We start from the raw sequence: 26,836 nt of genomic DNA, 5'->3' as shown, positions 1-26,836 counted from the left end.
TAGTATTTTAATTTCGGCATTATTTTTTATAGTTTCTTTCCATTAAAACAGTTGGCATTTATTAATATACTGAGTACTGATAAATACTGTGTTGTTTTCAAAAAGTACGTTTGGTGAACATGCTAAGAGTACCATTACAGTTTGGATTTTCATTGTAGTTTGCTCTTTTCTGTTCTTCAAATTAGCTACCAGGCTGTGGAATATATGAGATCGGGCATTGAACCAACCATAGCATGTCAGAGAGCTATTAAAAGAATCCAAAAGTATCATCCAACCTTTTTTGGTGCCATAATCTGTGCCAACAAGACTGGGAGTTATGGTAAGTCTCTAAAATTCTTGCCTTATTATGACATAAACCATATCTTGAGAGAAAAGTTAAAAGATAGAGGGAATTTTTTTGAAATCATAGAAATTGGTTGCACATAACTATTTTGTGTTGCTGAACGCCTGTGGAATTAAAAGAAACATTTCTGATGAAAGGTCATTGAGCTGAAACATCAACTCACTTTATTTTAGCGATACATCGCAGAGTAGGTCTTTCTGGCTCTTTGAGCCATGTCACCCCAGCAACCCCCGACATACCCAATTAACCCTAGCCTAATCATGGGACAAGATCAATTACCAATCAACCTACCCAGTGCATCTTCGGACTGTGAGAGGAAACTAGAGGACCAAAGAAAGCCCACACATTCAACAGGGAGGGCAGACAGAGTCTGCTTACAGTACCGCACCGGAATTGAGCTCCAAAACTCCCCGAGCTGTAATAGCATCATGTTACCATGGTGCCATTGATGCTGCCTAACTTGCTGCATTTGTCAGATGATTTCTGTTTTTATTTCAGGATTTCAACATCTTTTAGTACATAAATTTGTGTCATAGCTTTGCAATCCATGAAGTAAATTTGTAAAATTATGGGTTGCATAGACTGTTGGAAAAAGTGTTCTTGTCCTTGATTATATTTTTGTTCTCAACCTATGGACTTACTTTCAAGGGCTCTACAATTCATATTCTCAATGGTTTTCATTTAATTTTTGTTATTATTTATTAGCTTCTGTATTTGCACAGTTTGTCTTTTGCATATTGGTTGTTCATCAGTCTGTGTGCAGTTTTTCATTGATTCTATTGTATTTCTTTGTTGACTGTGAATGCCTGCAAGAAATTGAGTCTCGTGCTAGTATATGGTGACATATGTGTACTTCGATAATACATTCATGCCGAACTTTCAACTCTTTACTTCAAAGTTAAAAGTAAATTTACTATTCCAAATGCTACCTCTCTATTTTGAGTACCCATGTGCCAAAGATTCCTCGGGAATCAGTGGGGACGTTGCTTTCCTTGAAGGAGACTTTGAGCAAATACTTGAATATTCTTGTTCATTCAAAGTTCAAAGTAAATTTATTACCAAAGTACATGTATGTCACCATATACAACCCTGAGGTTCATTTTCTTGTGGGCATTCACAGTAAAAAGAAAGAAATACAACAGAATCAATGAGAACCCAAACACAACAAAAATGGACTGCCGACCAATAGTTGTAGTGATATGCAGCTACAATAGTAAGTTGCTGTCCTGCCTTTGGGGAAATGCTGTGAAAACACAGAGCAGCAAGACAGAGAGAAATCTATATACCTGTTTTCCTGTGACCTGTTAGACCGTGGAACTAGTTGAACCTTGTGATTTTTCTTTTGGAGGAGAAACACAGTACAAATTCTAAAAGAGTTTTGAAATTCCTGCATGTTAGATTAAAAGAGTATTACAGTAGGCCAGTAAGGTTGTGGCTGAAATGATCTTGGTCTTCACATTCCCGCCCAGTTTCCAGTTTCCCCGCATCGCATCACTCTTATATTGTCCAGAAATCAACCTGTCCCAGCCTTGGGTATATTCAGCATCTCCATCGAAAGGCAGCCAGATTCTGGGGTGATAAAATAGTTTGTATTCTGCGGTGTAGGATGACATTCCTCATCTAGCTCATTGCGTTTTACATTCACATAGACTTGAGAAGAGCCAAATTGAATATTTTAAAGAATTTGCCCAGATGTTTGAATTAAGTACAGATGGAATTCAGTTAAAAGCAGTGGTTACAAAATCAAAAGCGCTGAAGAATAGATGTAGAAAGCCCTTTAAAGTGATTAATTTAACATATTTTAAAACATATATTGAGACAACCCAAATTTCAGGACAGATATTGGTAGAAAAAAACTGCAAGGCTCTGGGGAAAGAGCAGGGAAGTTGGACTGGCTGACAGGTCTGGTAGAGCCAATCTTCATTCCTGCAATGATTATACTTCTTTTGCCAGTTTGAAATAAGTGATCTATTGGGAGACTTTGCCACTGACTTTGGGTAGCTGTCCTCACTGGATTTATTTAAGCGTTGGACTCAGAAATACTTGGCAACTTGGAATAAATTACAGGACAACTTTTAAATGATAAGAAATGGGAGCAGAATTAGGTCAGTCGGTACATCAAGTCTGCTTGATGGTTGGTCTATTATCCCTCTCTTCCCCATTCTCCTGCCTTCTCCCCATGGCCTCTGTCACCCTTACTAATCAAGAACTCCCCCGCAAAAGGAAACATCCCCCTCTTCATATTTGCTCTTGTTTAGGCCTTTCAATTTTTGATAGATTTCAGTGAGATCCTCCGTCATTCTTCTAAACTCTGACAAGCACAGGCCCAAAGCCATCAAACACTCCGTGTACTATCCTCAATGAAGAACACTGAGCTCTTTTTTTTTTTAAAGCATTGGAGTTGGCAATACTTAGAAAATTAGAATAAATTATGAGTCAAATTTTGACCTTTTTTTGTCTGAATTTACAAGTGTTTAATTAAGCAAATGACTACACTGCTGATTAACATAATAATTCTAAATTCTAAAAGTGGAAGCAGCACTTACTATTTCACAGTTGGCAGTTAAAAATTGTTAAATCAAGATAACTCGAAAGAACTGTGGTGTTACTTATGTTGATGATTAACACTGAGTAAAATAGCAATCCGTTTATCTTCCAACTTTACTGACCTCTGGACATTGAGAAATGTCTTAAAGCAAACAAGTATTCTTAATGCATTACTGTAGCTGTATTGTTAGAAATGTAACACCTGTAAAACAACAGTGGACTAACAAGCACCTTCCTAACATAATTAATATTCATCACTGACGATAAAGCATTTCAGGTCATTTTTAACGCATGAGATTCTGTAGATGCTGGAAGCCCAGAGTAAAACACACAGAGTGCTGGAGGAACTCCGTCGATCAGGCAGTATCTATAAAGAAGAATACACAGTCATTGTTTCAGGACTCCTGAAGAGTCTTAGCTTGAAACATGGAAGTACGCCTGCTATGCAGCTCTTTTTATTTCTTAACCAGGCCATCAATATCTCTTGAAAACCAAGGTTCTTGCACGTGTTATTTTTACCTTTTAATCTTGACAGGCACATACAAGCTTCGAACTCTCAAAATTTCAATCTTGAAGGCCTCCCGCTTAGCAAGTACACCTTGCCAGAGAAGAGTCTGTCCATATCCTCACCTGCCAGATCATTTCTGATACCAAAAAAATTGGCCTTTCTCCAATGTTGAATCTCATCCCACGGACCAGACTATCTGCTTTTGCATATTTACTTTGAAACTAAGGGCATTGTGCTCTCTAGGTGCAAATGTGTTCCCCTACACAAACTTCTGTTACCTGCCCTGTCTCATTCCCCCTGTAGCAGATGAAGGATCACACACTAACTTGTTGGTCTTTCTATGTACTGATTAAGGAAACTTCCCTGAACACTTTTGACAAGCTCTATCCTATCTAGTCCTTTTACAGTATGGGAGTCCCAGTCAACATGTGGAAAGTTAAAATCATCTACTATAATGACCTTTTGTTTCTTGCAACAGTCTGCAACCTCTCTGCAAAATTGATCCTCTAATTCCCACGGACTGTTCGGTGGCCTGTAAAATAGCCCCATTAATGTGGTCATACCTTTCTTATCTTTCATTTCCACCCATTGCTCCCCACTAGATGAGTTCTCCATTCTGTCCTGACTGAGCACTGCTGTGACATTTTACCTGACTAGTAACACTACCCCTCCTCCTTTAACCCCTCCTGCTCTGTCTCGTATAAACCAATGGAACCCCTGATTATTGAGTCCTGTCAGCCCTGCCCCTCTTGCAACCAAGTCTCACTAATGGCTACAATGTCATAATGGTATGTGCTGATCCATACCCTGTACTTATCTGCGTTTCCTATGATACTTCTTGCATTGAGATATACGCAGCTCAGCACATTGGTCGCACCAAGCTCAACCTTTTGATTCCTGATTTTGAGGTCCATCTCCACAGCCTCTGCACTAACTGTTCCGGCACTCTGGTTCCCATTCCTACTTCTGCCCAACTGATCCATGCCAACCAAACATGTTCAATCTGTATCTGACCACCCTCTGGGTAAAAAATTGCCCTCCTGGTTGCCTGTCAAATTCAGCTCTCTCTATGACTTCTAGCTCTTGATTCCCTAAGCCTGGGAAGAAGACTTGGCACATTGATCTTTCTATGTCCTTGATAATTTCGTACACCTCTCTAAGATCTGATTTTATTCTCGTACTCTACAATGCAAAATGTCCCAGTCTGCTTGACCTCTCACCATAACTCAGTTCCTTGAGTTTTGGCAACAGCCTTTTACATCTCCTTGATATCCATCAGCTTAATTGCACCTTTCCTATAGCAGAACACTATTGTCCAGATGTGTCCCTACCTTGTACAACAGCAAATAACATCGCAACTTCTATATTCAATACTCAGCTCATGAAGGCCAGTATGCCAAAAACCTTTCTTGCCATTTTCAGGGAACTGTGTACTTACACTCCTAGGTCCTGATGAAGGGTCTCGGCCCAAAATATTGACTGTATATTCCTTTCCCTAGATGCTGCCTGAGCTGCTGAGAGTCACCGGCTCTTTGATCCCTTGGTCCAGAACAGTCCTAATGGCCCTACCTTTCGCTGTGAAAATCCTACCCTCATTTCCATTCCCAAAATTCTAGCAGTCCACTGACCCTTCAACTAATATTGCTCTAGCCCATGGGGCTGGCTTTCTTCCACAACCTTGTTATTTAGAGTTGACATCTCCTAATATTGGTTTAGCTCAATAGTAACAAAGTTGGCTACTTTGAAGTGTTCAGAGAATGGTGCAAACCCTGTAGCATTAAGATTCATAAAACATTTTTTTCCAAAAGCAACAATTAACAATTTGTCTGCATTTGTTGGAAGTCAATAAATTCCCAGTTCAGCACACTGTTTCAGATGACTAAGTATGATATATTCTGCACTTTGGAAAAATTAATAATTCTAGTGGGTAAGTGGAAATATGATTTCTGATCTGCAAGAATACGTAATTCAGAACCTATAATAGGGCCTCTAGAAGACTGCAGAATGTCTTCAATAAACGATTGAAAGCCTACTGTGATTTTTATTTTGTATAAGATATATTCAATATATATAGGACTGAAGACAATATGTGGGAAGTGAGCCTGCTGGAAAGGAAACAATTTGAATTTCTAAACGGCAGACTAGATTAGCTTTATTTTGTATTATTTCCCTCCTGCTGGGAAATTGATAGGAGTGTTGGGAATCTGTTAACAATCCCTCGCACTTGTGAATGAATGTCCTGTGGCACCTAGTGGGATAGAGTATTTAGGATCCATATATGAAATCAAATATAATGATAGCTTGCTTTCAAGGTGACATTTTGTAACAATTAAGTTTTTATGAGAAGTATGAGTTGATTTCAGAAAATAGTGATGTTGACAACATTTCTGATAACATTATGTCAGAGAGCTATTATTTAAAACAAAATATACCTTTGTTATACGAGGGGTGATTGATAAGTTTGTGGCCTAAGGTAGAAGGAGTCAATTTTAGAAAACCTAGCACATTTCTTTTTCAACATAGTCCGCTCCTACATTTACACACTTAGTCCAGCGGTCATGGAGCATACAGATCTTGGACCTTCAGAAAGTGTCCACAGCAGGAGTGATTGATAATTTCATGGCCTAAGGTAGAAGGAGATGAGTTATTAACTTCAAACTTTCTGCATGATCACTCAAAGAGTTGAGCTGCATGTGCATGTAATGGGAGCCGTATAACTCATCTCCTTCTACCTTAGGCCACAAACTTATCAATCACCCCTGCTGTGGACACTTTCTGAAGGTCCAAGATCTGTGTGCTCCACGACCACTGGACTAAGTGTGTAAATATAGGAGGGGACCATGTTGAAAAATAAATGTGCTAGGATTTCTAAAATTGACTTCTTCTACTTTAGGCCACAAACATCAATCACCCCTCGTATCTAGAGCATAACATTAAAATCTAGTCACCAAACTTAAGTAAGAGTAGGAATGTTCTGGAGAGAGGAGGAATAAGGGGTGAACAGAGGAAGAAGAAGTTAGAGTTGTACAAGATTTTGAGAGGTTTAGAATATATTCCTCTCAGCATCAAAGCCTCATATCTAAAGGAAGTAAAACCATATGGGGATGGCGGGGCAGGGGTTGAGTTGTGAGAGGCAGGGAGCAGTTGAGATGCAACACAAGGAAAGCCGTTGTGTTTTGGGCTCCTTATCTAAGAAAGGATGTGCTACCATTAGAGAGAGTCCAGATGTGGTTCATGAGAATAATTTTGCGATTGAAAGGGTTCACGTATGAAGAGCTTAATGGCTTTGAGCCTGTACTTGCTGGAATTTAGAATGACAGGAGATTTCATTGAAACCTATTGAATATTGAAAGGCCTAGGTAGAGTGGATGTGGAGAGGATGTTTCTAATGGTGGCGGAGTCTAGGACCAGAGGGAACAGCCTCAGAATAGAAGGATGTCCCTACAGAGATGAGGAGGAATTCCTTTAGCTAGAGGGTGTTGACCCTGTGAAATTTATTGCTATGGATGGCTATATAGTCTTAAGTCATTGGGTATATTTAAAGCAGAGGATGATAGGTTCATGGTTAGTAAGGGCAACAAAGATTATGAGAAGAAAGTAGGAGGAGGCTGAGAGGAATAATAAATTAGCCATGATGAGATGGCGGAGTAGACTTATGGTCAGATGGCCTAATTCTGCTTCTATGTCTTCTGGTCTCATGAATTTGATCTGGAACTTAATGGTTACAGGGGTGGTGGAAACAATAAATGGAGTTGTTCAAAAAAGAACATGGATAGGCTTGTGAGGAATCGGAGTCATAGAGCACAAAAACTGGTCCATTATGTCCAGACCAACTATTACGTACCCATCTATACCACTTGGAGCAGGAACAGGATTAAGTTCTTAAAGGTCTTAACAATTAGCTTTATTTGTCAAACCTACATCGAAACATCAAAAAATACACTGAAACGTGTTGTTTTGTGACAACAGCCTGCAAGTGTCACCAAGTTTTCACCACCAACATAGTGTGCCAACATCTCACTAACCCAAACCCGGAAGAACTTCACACAGTCACGAGGAGAACGGAAAAGCTTACAGACAGGCAGGAACCCCAGTCAGTGATCGCTGATGCTGTAAAGTGATTGCACTAACTGCTACACTACCATGCCATCCATATAATAGAGACTAGGACTATTCCCTGATAATAGGACCTGCAGTTCTTTCCTACAAAGAGCCAGCATGGGCATAATATGTCAGCTCAATGACTATATTTCAAGGTTTAAATAAACATTAAATGAGCTTGATGAAAATGTCTGTTGTTTTATGAACCACCTGGATTGATAGAGCTACTTTAAGCTCTGCATTTAAAAACAAAACAAGAAGACTTCTTCATGAGACAGATCCTGGCTGTGCAACTCCAGAACATTTGCAGAGACAGAGGTAACTTTCCACTTTCTTCCTAACACACTAATCTTCAAAAACTTAACTGTTATCACTTTAGGGCAGATATTATTGTTCATGGAAATTAAGAAATATAAACTAATTAGTTTGGAGGGTTCTGCCTTGCGTTGAGAGAGTAAACCAATACTTTATATCCATTACACCTTCAGCGTTTTGTGCTTTGCATTCTCTAAAGGGTATCTTAAATCTTAATGATTTGAGTAGAGGGAGGAACATACTGGATTCCTTCAAATATTTGTATGTAATATTTGACAAAGTTCTGAAACTTTGGAAGAATAAAGAATTTTCTTTGGGCTTGGTTACAAAAAGCCATTACCCAGTGTCTGAATACATACTTCGATATTAAATGTACTTTCAGAGTTTTTAATCTGTAAGAATTGCTGTTAAGATCTTTAGACAATCATGTATGGCCTGCTAGCTTGGTACCATAATTCTCATTCTCACTGTCCTGTTCAATCAATAGTTCACCAGGCAACACTGGTTTCCAATCTCATAATGCATTACATTTAACATTATTATCCTTAATTTTAAGGGATCTTGTCCTTCTTGCTCTCTAGAATCTCCTCCTGTCAAAGGACAAGTGTTATAGCCACCATATCCAACATCTTGCACCTCCACAATTTTGTTTCACCCCCAACTGTTGTAAAACACTGGTGCATAGAATAGATTTTTAAAACTAAAGCTTCAAAGTACATTTATTATCAAAGTACATATATGTTACCTTATTCAACTCTGTGATTCATTTCCTTGCAGACATACTTAGTAAATCCATAGAATAATAACCATAACAAAATCAGTGAAGGACCGCACCAACTTTGGCATTTAACCAGTATGCAAAAGACAACAAACTGTGCAAATATGAAAGTAAAGAAATAATACTAACAAATAAATAAGCTTTAAATATCTAGAACATGAGACGGAGAGGTGAGTCTGTTGGTTGTGGGACTTTTTCAATGATGGGGTAAGTGAAGTTGAGTGAAGTTATCCTCTTTAGTTCAAGAATAACTGGTCCTGAGCCTAGTAGTGTGAGTCCCGAGGCTCCTGTACCACTTTCCTGTTGGCAGCAGTGAGAAGAGAGCATATCCTGGGTGGTGGGGCTCCCTGACGATGGAATCTGATCCAATCAATATATGTAAGAAAATTGGTTTATTGTGCAGTTAGTTACAAGGACCAACATAGATCAAACCTTTAGATTATCCTTTACTTGTTTCACTCTCTCAAGCATCTTATGCCACCTCTACTAATACAACATTGAAAAGGTTTATACAAATCAAGTAAACATTTCTTTGGTCTCTTCTTCTGCTGCTCCTCGCATGAGTAAATACTAGAGTCTTCAATAACTCATGGCAACACTTATCCATGATTACAGTTTGAAGATAAAGTCTATACAGGAAACAAATGAGTTCTTGCATCCCTTCAGCATTTCCAAAGCCCTGGTGTAAATGTAGGCATATCTTCTTTGATTAGGGTCCTTAGCACCAACTCCAGTCTGAACAAATTCTCCCTATCAATAGCAAAATCTCCTTTTACACACCTGGTTAAACAAGCATGGCCAATGCTTTCTACACATGGCAGATCAGCACAGCAACCAGGAATTGGTATTGGTTTATTATTGTCACTTATACCAAAATACTGTGAAAAACTTGTCTTGCATACTGTTCATACAGATCAAATCATTACGCAGGGCACTAAGGTAGAACAAGGTAAAATAATAATACAGAATGAAGTGTAACACCTACACAGTAAGGACAGTGCAGGTCAACGATGAAGTACTAAAGTATGTATCTAGGTAGATTGTGAGTTCGTCTATCTTATAAAGCTAAATGTTCAAGAGTCTGATATTAGCAGGATAGATGCTGTCCTTGAGCCTAGTAGTACATATTTTCAGGCTTTATATCTTCTACTCAATGGTAGAAAAGAGAATAAAGAGAGAATTAAGCTCCTCCATGATGGTAGCAATGAGAAGAGGGCATGTCCTTAATGATGGATGATGGATTTTTGAGACATCGGCTTTTGAAGATGTCCTCAGTGTTGAGAGGCTAGTGCCCATGATGGAGCTGGTTGAGTTTGCAACATTCTGCAGTTTTTTCGGATCCTGTGCAGTGCTCCCTCCATACCAGATAGTGATGCAACCAGTTGGAATGCTCTCCACGGTACATCTGTATTAATTTGCGAGATCCTTTGGTAACATAGGATTCCTGAAATTCCTGAAAGCTGCTGTTGTGCCTTCTTAGTGATTGCATCAATATGCTGGACCCGGGATAGATCTTCAGAGACGTTGACACCCAGGAACTGGAAATTGCTCACCCTTTCCATTTCTGATCCCTTGATAAGGACTGTTTTGTGTTCCCTTGACTTACCCTACCAGAAGTCCACAATAAATTCCTTGGTTTTAGTGACATTAAGTGCAAAATTATTGTTGACAGATCACTAACTAGCTGATCTATCTCAATCCTGTACGCCTCCTTGTCACCATCTGAAATTCTGCCAGCAATAGTGGTGGTGTCAGTAAATGTATAAATGGCATTTGAGCTGTGCCTAGCCAGCCATGCAGTCATGGGTGTAGAGAGATTAGAGCAGTGGGCTAAGCATGCATCCTTGAAGTGCGTCAATGTTGATTGGCAGTGTGGAGGAGATGTTATTTCCAAACCGCACTGACTGTGGTCTCCCATTGAGGAAGTCAAAGATATTGTTGCAGAGGGAGGTACATGGGCCCAGGTTTTGGAGCTTATTGATTAGTACTGACTATATGATGGTGTTGAATGTTGAACTGTAATCAATAAACATTCAGTGTATAATATCACCATTCTAAACAAGCTACAAAGTTTCTGCTGTCTTTCATATCATACTATGAGTGTTGGTGATTTTTTGCTTCTTTCATCCACACGAGTCCTAACCTCTGGAAATCTCTTTTCCTAAATCTCTTTTTCCAGCTTTAAGATTCTTCACAAAAAGCTATCATTTGGCAGAAGGTTTTGTTGAACTGTTCTATAATCTTATGGCTTGGTGTCAGTTAGTTTGATGAAACTCCAGTCAGGCATCTTCATGTATTTTATTTGTTTAAAGTTATGATTATGTCATGTTTTTCTTAGAACCCACATGCTGATTGAAAATTTTATTTTTCATTGGGCTCTCCATGTATGGTTATTCTATCTTTTCCAGTGTTGAATATTATAACTGTGGTCACGCTTCCTCCCTGAGTTTCCATGTGATAAATTGCTTTATTCTTGTTGTATGTATCAAGGTACAGTGGAAAGCTTTGTTTTGCATATCATATAACCATATAACAATCACAGCACGGAAACAGGCCATCTCGGCCCTCCTAGTCTGTGCCGAACTCATCCATACAGTTCATTTCATCAAATCATTGCACTGAGATAGTTCAATTGAAAAATAATGACGGAATGCAGAATAAAGTGTTAAAGAGACATTGTAGTACAGGCAGACAATAAGGTTCAAAACCATGATAAGGCAAATTGTGAGCTCAAGAAACCATCTTACCATATTTGGGGACAGTTCAATTTAGTCTTATCGAAGTTGTCGTTCAGCCCGGTGATACATGCATACAAGCTTTTGTACCTTCTGCTCTCAAGGGGGAGAAGGTGAAGGGAGAAAATCTGGGGGTGAGCAGGGTTTTTGATTATCTTGGCTGCTTTACCAAGATGGTGAGAAGTGTAGACGGAGTACATGGGGGTGTTGGGGTGAGGCTGGCTTACATGATGTGCAGAGCTGTGTCCACAACTCTCTGCAGCAACTTTGAGAAGTTGCCAAACCAACTCGTGATGCATCCGGATAGGATCCTTTCTACTGTGCATCTGTAAAAATTGGTGAAGGTTAAAGGCGGCATGCTAAATGTCTTTAGTCTCCTGAGGAAGTAGAGTTACTGGTGAGCTTTCTTGGTCATGGCGTCTACCAGGCAGGCTATTGTCCGCTCCTAGGAACTCAACCATCGCTTCCTCAGCACTGATAAAGACGGGCATGTGTACTCCGCCTCCCTTCCACATGAAGGAATATACTGATGTGAGGAAAAGGTTTCATCACACTGTGCCGTTGGGCTGTCTGTCTCCTTCTTGCACTCTGACTTATCTTTATGTAACATTATCTTACTAGTGCCACTTCTGGTAGAGTACAACTAGGACAGCTATCAAAAAGAGACAGGTCAATTTTGATCAGGAGAAAAAGTACCAAAAGCATGTCCAAAAACAAGTTACTGTAAAGGAGTTGAGTTTTACTCCTAGGAATGATAGGATCAAGGAATAGGTAATAGTGGGTTATTTTGAATAAGAAGCAAGTTTCAGGGTGGAATGGCCTAATGCTGCTCCGATTTCCAATGGTGCTCTCCCTGTTAACTAAACTGTACTGTTTTATAGACACAATAGAGAAACTATGAAGTGGCTGATGTAGATCTTTATAGTAACAATATATTTTAGTGAGGTTGCCTTGAATGGAAAGAGATAAAGACTCTTAAATAACCTTGGACAATGATTACTTGGTGTAAATAAATAAACTTCTAAGGGTAGTTCAAAGTTCAAAGTAAAATTTATTATCAGAGTACATACATGTCACCACATACAAACCTGGCATTCTTTTTCTGCAGGCATACTTAGTGAATTTATAAACTGTAAATGTAACATCAGGAACAATAAACTGTAAACAAACTATGCAAATGCAGGTTATATAAATAGCAATAAATAATGAGCATGAAATAACAATATTACAGAGTTTTTCAATGAGTGTAGCTATCCCCTTTTGTTCAAGAGCCTGATGGTTGAGAGGTAGTAACTGTTCTTGAGCCTGGTGGTGTGAGTCCTGAGGCACTTAGACCTTCTACCTGATGGCAGCAGCGAGAAAAGAGCATGGCCTGGGTGTGGTGAGGATCTCTGATGATGGATGCTGCTTTGTTCCATGTAGATGTTCCGTGTAGATGTGCTCAATGATTGGGAGGGTTTTTACAGGTGACGTACTGGGCCGAATCTGCTACCATTTGTTGGATTTTCCACTCAAAGGCATTGGTGTTCCCATACCAGCCCTAATGCAGCCAGTCAGCACACTTTCCACCTCACATCAATTGAAGTTTGTTGAGGTTTTTCAATGACACGCCGAAGTCCTGTGGACGCCTGAGGAAGTAGAGGTGCTGTCGTGCTTTGCAATAATATTTCTATGACGGGTCTAGGACAGATCCTGTGAAATAGAGATATACAGGCATTTAATGTTACTGACCTTCTCCACCTCTGACCTCCGATGATTACTGGCTCATGGACCTCTGGTTTTCCTCTCCTGGAGTTTACAATCAGTTCCATGTTCTTATTGATATTGAGTGAGAGGTTGTTGATATTGCATCACTCAGCCAAGTTTTCAATCTCCCTCCTGTCTGTTTGGCATTTCACACCATCATCCCCTCAAAACTGAGCAATAAACTCCAAGACCTGGGTCTCAATATCCCCTCGTGCAATTGGATTCTGGAGACTCCAGGATCACTTGTAGACCACAGTCAGTTTGGATTTGCAAAAACATCTCCTCCACAATCTCCATCAGCACAAGAGCACCTTAGGGGTGTGTACTTAGCCCCTGCTCCACTCGCATTACACCGATGACCATGTGGCTAAGTACCACCATTCAGGGCCCCAGACAGTCCTTCCAGGTGAGGCAACACTTCACCTGTGAGTCGGCTGGTGTAGTATACTGCGTCCGGTGCTCCCGGTGTGGCCTTTTATATATTGGTGAGACCCGACAAAGACTGGGAGACCGTTTTGCTGAACACCTATGCTCGGTCCGCCAGAGAAAGCAGGATCTCCTGGTGGCCACACATTTTAATTCCACGTCCCATTCCCATTCTGATATGTCTATCCATGGCCTCCTCTATTGCCAAAATGAATCCACACTCAGGTTGGAGGAATAACACCTTATATACCGGCTGGGTAGCCTCCAACCTGATGGCATGAACATCGACTTCTCCAACTTCCGTTAATGCCCCTCCTTCCCTCCTTACCCCATCCCTGACATATTTAGTTGTTTTTTTTTCTCTCTCTCTGCCCATCACCCTACCTGTTCTCCATCTCCCTCTGGTGCTCCCCCCTCCCCCTTTCTTTCTCCCAAGGCCTCCCGTCCCATGATCCTTTCCCTTCTCCAGCTCTGTAACACTTTCGCCAATCACCTTTCCAGCTCTTAGCTTCATCCCACCCCCTCCGGTCTTCTCCTATCATTTCGCATTTCCCCCTTCCCCCCCACGACTTTCACATCTCTTACTATCTTTCCTTTCAGTTAGTCCTGACGAAGGGTCTCGGCCCGAAACATCGACAATGCTTCTCCCTATAGATGCTGCCTGGCCTGCTGTGTTCCAACAGCATTTTGTGTATGTTGTTTGAATTTCCAGCATCTGCAGATTTCCTCGTGTTTGCTCCGTATACAATTTTACTGTTGTGGACTCTATCAAAGTTGCTGACCCTCTCCACCTCTGATCCCCTGATGAGGACAGCTCCTTTGTCTTGCTGACATTGAGTGAGGGGCCGTTATTGTGGCAGCACTCAGCCAGATTCTCAGTCTCTCTCCTATATGTTCATTTGTCACCACCTTTGATTCTGCCAATGACAAAAGCAAACTTAAACATGGCATTGGAGCTGTGCTTAGTTACACAGTCATAAGGGTGAAGTGAATAGAGCAGGGGGCTAAGCACACGGACTTGTAGTGCTCCTGTGCTGATGGAGATTGTGGAGGAGATATTGTTGCCAATCCGAACTGACTGGGGTCTGCAAGTGAGGAAATCAAAGATCCAGTTGCACAAGGAGGCTTTGAGGTACTAACCGATCAGGTAACACCCTCCGAGGGAAGTAGAGTTAATGTTTCAGCTTTGTGTCTTTCTAGCTAATAAACGACCATTGATTTGATCCCCAACTGTACTGTGTTTCAGATATTGTCAGATTTAATTTCTGAATTCCATCAATATTTTGATTTTTCATTCAGCAGTAATAACAGAATCACTATCAGAAGAAGTTGTTCCTGAATCATTGAGTATGTGCCTTCAGGAACCTCTTCCTCATGGTAACAGTGAGAAGAGGGCATGTCTTGGGTGTTGGGGGCCCTCAATGATTGATATGGCCTTTTTAAGGTGTCATGGGTACAACAGAAGCTAGAGCCCATGATGAAGCTGACTAACTTTACAACTCTCTACAACTTATCTTTCTCCCCCCCCCCCCCCCCGTACCAGACAGTGATGCCCTCTCCCATGGTACATCTGTAAAAATTTGTGAGTACCTTTGGTGCTCACACTTTCCACTTCTGATCCTCTCTGATGACTGCTATGTGTTCTTAAGTCCTGATTCAAATTAACAATTGTACGTCTGAGATGTTATGTCAATTGTGATTTTTTAAAAATTGTTGTCTTTTAGGTGCGGCATGCAGTAAAGCTGTAGGATTTGATCAGTTCCATTTTATGGTGTACAATCGTGCGAAAGGCTCAGAACAAATAGTGGACTGTGTTTAATGCTATGCAGGTGCATCATTTGCAAAATACTTTGAAGACTTTTTAAGATTCAGATTATTTGGAATCAATGGTATTTATACTGTGGTCAGGTTTTAATTATTGTTTGATAAATACTTCTTGAAGAGCCTTAGAATAAAGCACTAAATAAATTATTTTTGATGTAAATGCCAACTAGCTAAGTTTCAGGTGCAATCTGCTAAAATGTTAAAAATGAGCTGAAGAAATTAGCCTTGCTTTCTTTGATTTGCTAATTAAATGTGTGTGCAGGTTAAGTATGAAGGGTGTTAGTCCAAACTTTTACTTTGTTTACAGTTTCTACATGTACACTGGAAAAAGCCATTGCAAAAGTATCTTAAAACTTTTGTTTTCACTTTAAAAATTAGCAGCTGGACAAACAAAATTGTAGATTTTATTTTTTAACAGAGCCAAGACCTGTACTGAAAAAACTGAAAACCAATTCAAGTGTGACATTTCATATCATATGTTGTCTGGATAAATTACAGTTCTACAGATGTACAGATTTATTCTGCCTTATTTATGTTTAATCATTTGTTAATTTCACAATCCATTGAAAGGCTACAGATGAAAAGGAGGCCGTTCAGCCCATGGTATCTACCAGTTCTATGTAAGAACTAAAAGGCTAGTTCAATTTCTTCACCCTTTCTCCAGGCCTTCAAGTACCTTCTGTTGTGATACCAGTGCAGCTGTCTTTTGAACAGCACAATTGAAATCTGGGTCCCCACATTTGTGTAAGACATAGGAGCAGAATTAGGCCACTTGGCCCATCAGGTCCTCTCCAGCATTTGATGACGGCTAATTAATTATCCCTCTCAATCCCATACTGCTTTATCCTCATAACACTTGACATCCCTACTAATGAAACCTATCAATGTCCGCTTTAAACATACCCAATGACTTGGCCTCCATAGCCATCTGTGCCAATGAGTTCCATGGATTTACCACCCTCTGGCTGAAGTAATTAGTCCTCAGCAGGTCAGGTAGCATAAAACCGGAGGAGCAGCATTCGGCCATTGAGTCTGCTCTGCCATTCTATTGTCCGATTTATTATCCCTCTCAGACACACTCTCCTCCTTCTCCCTATCACTTTTAAAGCCCTTAGTAATCTTGAACATGTCAACCTCCTCACCTACCTCCTGGTCGCCACCCATTTCAGTTCTACTTCTGATTCACAATCTGACATGCCAGTCCATGATATCCTCTACTGCTGCGATTGAGGCCACACACAGATTGGAGGAGCAACGCCTTATGTGCCGTATTTTTAGCCTGCACCTGATGGCATGAACATTGATTTTTTTGAGATTCCAGTAACTGCCCCCCATTTCACCGTTCACCATCCCTTTCACCTTTTTCCTTACCTGCCCATCACCTCCTCTCTGGTCCTCCTTCCCTTTCTCCCATATCTTCTATCCTCCCCTATCAGATTCCCCCTCCTCCAGCTCATTATCTCTTTCACCAATCAACTTCCCAGCTCTTTACTTCACCCCCAAATCTTCCCTGGTAATGTTCCCCAATTCTTGCACTGTATTTATGACTGCATTGGCTCTGCTTCATGCACCCACGCTGAACTCATCAATTTCATCAACTTTGCCTCCAATTGAATTTGACTTTATTTTTTTCATCCTTCATGTACATGAGTAAAAATCTTTACGTTACGTCTCCATCTAAATGTGCAATGTGTAATCATAGTGACTCATAATCATTTATAATGAACAGAACAGTCAACGTAATATAGAAATACACTCAAGTCAGCGTGAGTTCACCAGTCTGATGGCCTGGCGGAAGAAGCTGTTCTGGAGCCTGTGGATCCTGGCTTTTATGCTGCAGTACCGTTTCCCGGATGGTAGCAGCTGGAATAGATTGTGGTTGGGATGGCTTGGGTCCCCAATGATCCTTCACACCTGTCCTTGTAAATGTCCTGAGTCATGGGAAGTTCACAACTACAGATGCGCTGGGTTGTCCGCATCACTCTCTGCAGAGTCCTGCGATTAAGGGAGGTACAGTTCCCATACCAGACAGTTGTGCAGCCAGTCAGAGTGTTCTCAATGTGCCCCTGTAGAAAGTTCTTAGGATTTGGGGGCCCATTCCAAACTTCCTCAACCATCTGAGATGAAAGGGGCGCTGTTGTGCCTTTTTCATCACACAACTGGTGTGTACAGATCACGTGAGGTCCTCGGTGATGCGGATGCCAAGGAACTTGAAGCTATTCACCCTCTCAACCCCAGATCCACTGATGTCAATAGGGGTCAGCCCGACTCCATTCCTCCTGTAATCCACAACCTGCTCCTTTGTTTTTGCGACATTGAGGGAGAGGTTGTATTCTGGACAGCACTGTGTCAGAGATACTTATTCCCTGCAATACTGCAGTTTGAAAGGGAGAAGCATAAGTCATATGCTTCAGTATCACAATGGAATAAAGGGAATTACAGAGGTGTGAGAGAGGAGCTTGCCCAGCTGGGCTGGAGGAGGGTACTGGTGGGGATGATGGCACAGCACAGATGGCTGAAGTTTCTGGGGATAGGGGAATAGTTCACAAGGCGCAGGATAGATATGTCCCACAGAGGAAGAAGTTCTAAAATGGCAGGGGTAGGCAGTCGTGGCTGACAAGGGAAGTTAGAGATTGCATAAAAGCCAAGGAAAGGATATGTAAGGTAGCGAAAGTGAGTGGGAAGTTAATGATTGGGAAGCTTTTAAAATCCAACAAAAGGCAACTAAAAAAGCTATAAAAAGGGGGAAAATTAAATACATGGGCAAACTAGTCAATAATATAAAGCAGGATACCAAAAGTCTTTTCAGTCGTATAAAGAGTAAAAGGAAGGTGAGAGGTGTTATTGGACCACTGGAAAATGATGCTGGTGAGGTAGTAATGGGGAACAAAGAAATGGCAGATGAGCTTAATGGGTACTTTGCATCTGTCTACACTGTAGAAGATATTAAAAGTGGGCCAGAGCTCTGTGAAGGTCAGGGAGCAGGAGTGAGTGTCATTGCTATTACAAAAGACAAAGTGCTTGGCAAACTCAGAGGCCTCAAGGTAGGTAAGTCACCTGAACCAGATGGACTACTCCAGAGTCCTGGGAGAGGTTGCCGAAGAGATAACAGATGCATTGGTCATGATCTTTCAAGAATCACTTGATTCTGGCATGGTCCCAGAGGACTGGAGATTGCAGATGTCACTTTGTTCTTTACGAAGGGAGGAAGGCAAAAGAAAAGAAATTATAAGCCAGATAGCCTAACCTCAGTGGTTGAGAAAGTGTTGGAGTATTATTAAGGATGAGGTTTTGGGGTACTTGGAGACTAATGCTGTGACCTGGGGAAAAGTACACACTCGGGACAACAAATACCTTTTTGGGTTTTAGTTCCTTTATCAGTTTTAGATGTTTAAGTGCCAGAAGAGGGTCTTAAAACAAAACGAACGACTTTACAATCAGGTCCTGCCATTACAATCTCTATTTAACCTTAGATCCACACACTTGTGTATCTACCAATTGCATATGCAGTATAAAAATACAAAGAAAACCGCACAAAACTAATACAGTACTAATACGGTAGTGGCAATTCTTTTTAATACACACATGCTGAACCCCCGAATGGAGACTAAGCATTCACATTACGCTGTTACATGTACAATCAGTCATGCTACAGTAAAGTTAGACAAAAGGTACACTTTGGCACAGTTTTTACAAGATATTGCCTGGTAATTAAATTACAGGAAGACTGACCTACTTGGCTGGTGAGGAATTTAGCAAGCCACGCTATCCAGCGTCGAGTTCTTTACTCGTGAAAATCTAAAACATCCACATGTAAAACATGTCAAGTTGCCAATATTCTCGATCTGCCAACAAGCATAAACAAATTCACATGGATATTGTAAATTAATGCTCACCTTTCCTCACCAAGCCCAGTACCTCTAGGGGAACTCGATTCCAACGCCCCACCAGCTCCTGCAGCAGAAAACAAAATGGTCTCCCTACTATCCCGCGCGTGCGTAATGACGTCACCATCTCCACTTAAAGGCACAGACAACTATTATAGCATTACCCAGATGAATGCCTGAGTACACTTTTAACGATAATAAGATTTGACGGTCACCCGGTTACACTAATGATAAAATAAATCAAAGTCAGCATGGTTTCTGTAAAGGGAACTCTTGCCTGACAAATCTGTTAAGAGTTCTTTGAGGAAGTAACAAGCAGGGTAGACAAAAGAGAGGCAGTGGTTGTCATTTACTTGGCTTTTCAGAAGGCATTTGATAAGGTGCCACACATGAGGCTGCTTCACAAGATAAAATTCTGTTGTGTTACAGGAAAGATAGTTGCATGGATAGGGGAATGGCTGACAAGCAGGAGCCAGTGAATGGGATAAAAAGGGCCTTTTCTGGTTGGCTGACAGTGACTAGTAGTGTTCCTCAGGGGTCAGTACTGGGACTGCTACCTTTCATCTTTTCTTTATCAGTGATTTGGATCATGGAATTGATGGCTTTGTGGCAAAGTTTGCAGATGATACAAAGATAGCTGGAGGGGGAGGTAGTGATGAGGAAGTGATAAGGAAGCAATGTGATTGCAGTAAATTTAGACAGATTGGAAGAATGGGCAGAATAGTGGCAGATGGAATACAGTTTTGGGAAATGTATGATAATGCATTTTGGTAAAAACAATAACGTGGAGTATTATCTAAATGGGGAGAAGGTTCAAACATAAGAAATGCAGAGGAACTTGTACAAGACTCACAGAAGATTAATTTACAGGTTCAGTGTGGTAAGGAAGGCAAATGCAAAGTTAGCATTCATTTCAAGGGGAATCGAATATAAAAGTAAGGAGATAATCCTGAGCCTTTAGAAGATACTACTCAGGCCGTACTGTCAAAAGTATTGTCAAGAGTTTTGGGCTACATATCTCAGAAAAGGATGTGTTGTAGTTGAAGAGAGTCCAGAGGAGGTTAACAAGGATGATTCCAGGAATGAAGGGGTAACAGATGAGGAGCATTTGGCAGCTTTGTGCCTGTACTCACTGGAATTTAGAAGAATGTGAGGGGAGCCTATTTAATGTTGAAATGACTAGACAAGATGGATGTGGAGAGGATGTTTCCTATGGTGGGGGTATTCAGAACTAGAACAGAGGTAAGGAGGAATTTTTTTAGCCAGTAAATCAGGAATGTCCTGCCACAGACTACAGTGGAGGCCAAGTCCATGCATATACTTCAAGTCAAGTCAAGTCACTTTTTATTGTCATTTTGACCATAAACTGCTGGTACAGTACACAGTAAAAACAAAACAACGTTCCTCCAGGACCATGGTGTTACAATAAACAACACAAAACTACACTAGACTACATGAGACAACTCAAACTACGCTAGACTATGTAAAACAACACAAAAACTTAAGGTAGAAGTTGATCGTTTCTTGATTGGTCAGGATATCAAAGGATATAGTGAGAAGAGAAGGCTGTAGGTTTGAGTGGGATCCCAAATGATGGAATGGTGGAGCAGACTCGATGGGCTGAATGGCCTAATTCTGTTCCTATGTCTTCTGGTCTTAAGCGACCTTCTCCCTGCAAATGGTCTCTGGGGAAAAACATCATTCATTTTTCATAATTGGTTTATGATTGTCACATTTACCAAGGAACTTTAATTTGGATGCCTTCTAGACAGATCATTACAAACATCAGTAGTGTACATTGAATCAGGACAAAGGTAAAACAATAAGGTAATGCACAATATCGTGTTAAAGTAAAGTAAGAGAGAAAATTCACAACAAGGTGCAATGGGATTTACGGGATGATGTACCTCCAATAGTGCAACAGGGTTATCAGCCACAGTATGGTATTATATTTCAGGGAGTCCTCATGATCTCTTGTACCTGCAGCAGTACTGGCCTTCCAGTTTGCATTCCTTTCTAGCTGCAAGCTGAAAATTTGAATGTACTTTTTCCATAGTCATATCAGCAAGCAAACCAACTGTGCAATAATGGAAATTTGTATGGTAACTGGAAATTGTAATTGGTTCTTCAAGATTCACGCACATTTATAATCAAAAAATATATAAATTATTCAACATTGAGATTTGTCAGCATCCAGGCAGCCACAAAGCAAGGAACTCAATTTTTTTTAAAAGACCAACATTGAATGCACAGAGAAAGAAAAAAAAACACAAATCATGCAAACAATGGAAGCGAGCACAGCATTCTGAACCAAGTTCAGTCCTTTGATGCAAATCCCTGAAGCCTCAGTCTCGGTTCATCATATTAGCCAGGCAATCATTTTATTCTGAAATGTACCAAGATATAGGGAAAACATTGTTTGCAAATTCATTGAAACATACATTGCGTTAGCAATCAACACAACCTAAGGACGTGCTGGGGGCGGCCTGCAAGTGTTGCTACACAGTCCCATGCTAAATTCATGCAATTTACACATATTATTCCATACATAGGTGTATTACGGTTGTACATTAACAAATGCAGAACATCATTTACATTTATGGAAAAAGTGTAGTAATGTAATGCCCTGGTTCATACTTTTGATGTTATGTTGTATGTATTTCATTTTGTTAGTTCTGTAAGACTTCCTTGTTTTCAGCTTGTTTGGATACTGTTGATGATAAGCGATGATGTGGAATGTATGCCATCCAATTAGCAGGAGGTTTTTGTTGTGAGGGACAATAAGGTAGTTCTTGGGCTTTTGTTCTGTGGGAGATGAAGAGAAAAGAAGCTGAGGAGAACCGGCCATAGCCTACGATCCGGTGGGAGACCGTTTGAGGTGGATTGCAAGCGATGTTGGGAAGGTGGTGGGACGTTCACGCTGACGAGGGCCCAGCTCATCAGTGACAGAGAAGTTCAAGAAGAGCTCCAATTTGTGCACAATTGACTCTTTATTTAGAATGGGCCCTGTTTTTGTTATTGTTTGCTAACCCTTTAAGATTCATAAATATAATTCCTTTAATCGTAGGCAGTCTACTGTCTTGTTATTTCATGGCACAAATTTGTTACAGGGTAGCAAATTACACAGCATCCACACAAACAGGTTTGGGGTGGGAGAGCGCCTGAATCTCACGAGTTTGGCTGGGTTCCTTAGACTTACGCAGCCAAGGGAACCAGGGTGTTTCATTGTGGGGGTATCATCTGGGGTCGATTTCGTTGGGGGCTGTGTTATTGCCCTAAGCATTATTCCAGTGGGTTGTGTGTGTACGTCTGTGTCTATTGTTTGGTAAAGTGATTACGGTACATGGTTATAGATGCTGCAGGGGGTGAGCGGATCCACGGGGTTACCGGTAACAAATAGGTGTGTATTGAGTGGGGTGAACATTAGTATTTCTGACAAATTGTTAATTTGAACTTTAAGTACGAGCAGTTATGATTGTGAAGTGGAGGTTTGATAAAATGACAGTCCAAAACTTTGTTTTAGTCCAGACTGGCGCTGGCATAATAGCAGTGGAACTGCCTGGTACTATTGGGGCCTTGGAGGCGGTGGGGGGTCCGTGGGTTGTTCATACTTTCCGGGAGGAGGAGAGTCTAAGGGAGGGGACTGAATTGCAAGCCTTGTCTTCCGTAGTTGGGGCAGGAGACTTCAAAGACAGCTTGCTCTCCTTTCTGTGGAGCGAGGGGAAGGAGTGGTCTAATTTGAAGTGTCTATTGAGTCCCTCAGTGAGGAGTGAGACTTCTGAGATGGTGTCAGCCCTTACCTCCCTTACAGCCCAGTGCCCATAGGGTCCTAGCTTTTGAAAGCTGAGAATGCTCTCAGGGTGAAGCCCACCCCCAAGGGGGAAGAGAAGTGTGAGACTTGGGCGGAGCAGACCTCTCAGATGCTCGATGAGTGGCAGTGCTCTGATGATGTAAGATGACAGCGATTGATTGAGAGTTTGGGAGGCCGGGCTGCTGACATAGTGAGATCCGTAAAGACACAGTACCCTTTTGCTACCTCTGCGGGCTACATGCAAGCTCTGGAAAAGGTGTTTGGCGCGACGGGAAGCCCAATGGAGCTTATGAAGGGGTTTCAGAATATGTGTCAGAAGAAGGGGGAGAAGCTTTCTGCCTACATTTTTCTGCTAGAGAGGCAGCAAAATTGCTTATGGTGTAGAGGGGCCATTCAAACAACTGAGGTGAATCAGGTAAGAGTGGACCAAGAGGCGAAAGGTGCCCAGGGGCTGGATCTGATCACTTGGGGTCTCTGAAAGTCTCGTAAGACACCTCTGTTGTTTGTCGAGCTGATCAGAAAAGTAAGAGAGGAGGAATATGCGATGCAGGCGCGCAAGGCCTCCGTCCGCAGGGAACAGTGGTTCCCTTGGCTGAGGTGACCACATTCACCCATCCCGGGCAGTGGTGAAGGAGCTCGTGGCAGAGTTTAGGACTGAGATGTCCCAGTTGTTACCGGGGGGGGGGGGGGGGGTGCAGCCACCCCGCTTCATAAAACCGACAGGGAGTCGGACCCCCTGCGGGGACGGACTGAGCAGAGCGGTGCGAGTGAACGGGGTCCTGCGAGAAGGGGAGTGACCGGTATTGTCTGTTATAACTGTGGGGAAGAGGGACACATCAAGCAGGACAGAAAGACCCTCAGAGAATGAGCCCAGGTGCCAAGTGGAGAGACCCAGTGAGGGATTGGCCTGGCATTGCGGGGGAACATTCCCAGAAATATATCAAGGAAGACCCCAAAGCAAAATAACCTATTCCTGAAGGCTCAGTGGGGCCAGGCTCCAGTGTATCAGTATGGATCGAGGGTATTTATGCTAGAGCCGTGTTTGACACCGGCTCTCAGGTTACTCTGCTGTACTGTTTGTTTTACAACTGGTATTTGACGCATTTTCCCTTGACACCACTCAGTGCACTAGAGATCTGGGGTCTTAGTACGGATGACTGTCCGTACGATGGTTACTTATCATTGAAGCTGGAGTTTCTGGAGGCTGATGTGGGAGTAGCTGAGGTCCTTGATAGATTAGCGCTGGTTTGTCCGGACCCAGTCGAAAAGGAGGGTGACAAACACTGCTATTGTGAGGAGGGTGGTGAGAGCCTGCAAGGAGGAAGTTGGAGAAAGCTTTCTGAAAACATTGTTCATTCATCCTGTGTTCCGAGCTGCTTACGAGGAAGTGCGTGGCCACACTGGGCTGGATGATGAGCATAACCGAGGGACTGTGGTGTTCACCCACTCGGCACCAGTCACGCTGCGGCCTGGGAAAGTAGCGAGAGTGATAAGAAACCCCAAATTTCCCGGAATGCCTGAGGCTGAGGCCCTCTTGGTGGATGCTCAGGGGGAGGAGTCAGGTTACCCGCTGGGGTACTAGTGAGGCCCGAACTGCAGAAGCCCTGGGTTGTACGGATGAACACTCTGGAGCGGGAGATGCCAATGGCCACCTCTTCCCGGTGACGGTAATGTCTGGTGTCCCTGTGAGACAAGCCGTGGAGAAACCCTCCGAAAAGAGGAAAGCTGACTACCGAGTCATTCAACTTTGGGGACTCCCTGGTACTTGGAGGCTGAAAGGGGAGGTTGATAGAGAAGCTGTTGAAACTGGAAGATTTTTTTTTCTACTGACAAGTTTGATGAGGGTGATGCAGGAGGCTTGGGTCCATGATGGCAGATTCTGGAGTTGTTGAGCTCCTGGACCAGCTCCACGCCTCAGCACTGAACGGACTCTGCAGCTGTGTCCTGCAGTCATCGGGCTCCTGGACCAGCTCCTCTCACACGCCTCCGTCACGCACCAGCTCTGTGGCTGCAGGCTCACTTTCAGGAACTTCTTCGTTGATGCATTGCATTACTTGTTTACTTTTTTTCATTAGTTGCTCGATTTTTTTTTCGCACAGTGGACGTGTGGCAGTCTTTATCGTGTGGGGTTTTAATGGATTCTGTTGTGTTACTTTGTTTTGTGGGTGCCTGCAAGAAGATGAATCTCACGGTTGCAAATGGTATTCATACTTTTATAATAAATTTACTTCGAACAGCCGGATAGAAGCTCTCCGACAGCCTGGTAGTACAGACTTAAAACTTTTGCTATCTTCTACCCAGTGGAATGGGAAAAAAAATAGCCAGGATGGAAAGGGTCTTTGATTATGTTGGCAGTGGGAACCGTACAAAATCAATTAAGGGAGGCTGGTTTTCATGGTTGACGTGTTCATAACTCTCTGTAATTTCTTGCAGTCATAGGCAGAAGAGTTGCGATACCAAGCTGTGGTGCATTTGGATAGGAAGCTTTCTGTAGTGGATCTACAGAGAACAGTATTGGGCTCGTGAACCAGTTCGGATAACTTCACTCACCTCAACTCTCAACTGATTCCACAACCTGCAGACTCACTTCCAAGCACCCTGCGACTCATGTTCACGGTATTATTTACTTATCTTTATTTGCTACAATATATTTCTCACCTCCTTTCCTTTACTCATGGTTTATTATCCTCCTCTAACAAATCCCTTCCACTTCAGATCTTTGCTAATTCTACCTCTCACCTCCCAGCTTCTCACAGCAGTTTGTTTTTACTGCTGTTGAACGAGACAGCGTTCCTCCAGATCAAATTGTACACCACAGTACATGTAACTCACACATATATTAACCACAAATAAATTAACCAAGTATAAGGTACATCTACAAGTTAAAAAAATAAACACTATTACGCTCCTGGCACTTCACATGTGATGAGACCTGGGTGCTGGCAGGGAGTTCAGTAGTCTTATGGCCTGGGAGTAGAAGATGATTTCCATCCTATTTGTCCTAATGCTACGGCACCTTCTGCCTGTTGGCAGGGAGTGACAGATTGTTGGATGGATGGGAGGGCTTACTGACAATGCTAAGGGCCATGCATGCACAACACTCATGGTAAACATCTCTAGTGACTGGAAGAGAGATCTTGGTGATTCTCTTAGCAGTTCTCGCAATCTTTGTCCAGACTTGTAGTCAGAAGCCTTGCAATTCCCATACCAGACGATGATGCAGCTGGTCAGGACACTGGTGATGATGCTCCTGTAAACATTGAGATTCTTCTTGCCCCCTTCCCCATGGTCCTAACTTGCACCTCTCACCTGCCAGCTTGTGTTCCCCCCCCCCACTATGATTTCTTTTTAAATTCTTGTTTCTACACTCTTCCTTTCCAGTCCTGATGATAGGTGTCCACCTGAAACATTGACAATTAATTTCCCTCCATGGACGCTGCCTGACCTGCTGAGTTCCAATGGCGTTTAGTGTGTTTTGCTCCAAATTTCCAGCATCTGTAGACCCTCCTGAGTTTCTCCAGCAGATTGTTTGCCGGACCAGATGTCAGGATCTGCAGACTCTTGGACCCAAATCCATTTGGGATGAAAAATTCAAATCAACAATCAAATCAAGTTTAATTATCTTTCAGCTATATAGTACATGGATACCGCCCAATGCATTTCCTGGCAGGTCGACACAAGCACGCAGTACAGCTCAACAAACATCTACATACAATTGACCTTCTGAATTGCCAGCTGGACTCAATTGTTAACTTTCAGTGATTTTTGTACAAGAGTACAAATAGAGTTTCCGCCACCCCCCCCTTAAGTTTTAG

The 26,836-nt window shown here is 42.0% G+C and overlaps 1 protein-coding gene across 2 annotated transcripts in view; it reads left to right on the top strand.

The window, feature by feature from the left end:
* The window catches only part of LOC132396616 (N(4)-(Beta-N-acetylglucosaminyl)-L-asparaginase-like), a 37,384-nt gene extending 20,385 nt beyond the window's left edge, over nucleotides 1-16,999 (top strand). For both annotated transcript variants that reach the window (XM_059974308.1, XM_059974309.1), the window contains exons 8-9: nucleotides 186-319; nucleotides 15,224-16,999. In XM_059974308.1, coding sequence (XP_059830291.1) covers nucleotides 186-319; nucleotides 15,224-15,318 — 229 coding nt within the window. In that variant the 3' untranslated portion in view covers nucleotides 15,319-16,999. The remainder of the gene's footprint in view (nucleotides 1-185; nucleotides 320-15,223) is intronic.
* The last annotated feature ends 9,837 nt before the right edge of the window (nucleotides 17,000-26,836 follow it).

This window comes from Hypanus sabinus, chromosome 7 (genome assembly GCF_030144855.1).
Source record: "Hypanus sabinus isolate sHypSab1 chromosome 7, sHypSab1.hap1, whole genome shotgun sequence".
Taxonomy (NCBI): Eukaryota; Metazoa; Chordata; class Chondrichthyes; order Myliobatiformes; family Dasyatidae; genus Hypanus; species Hypanus sabinus.
The sequence above is the reverse complement of the archived record's forward strand: the minus strand, read 5'-3'. Positions and strand labels throughout refer to the sequence as shown.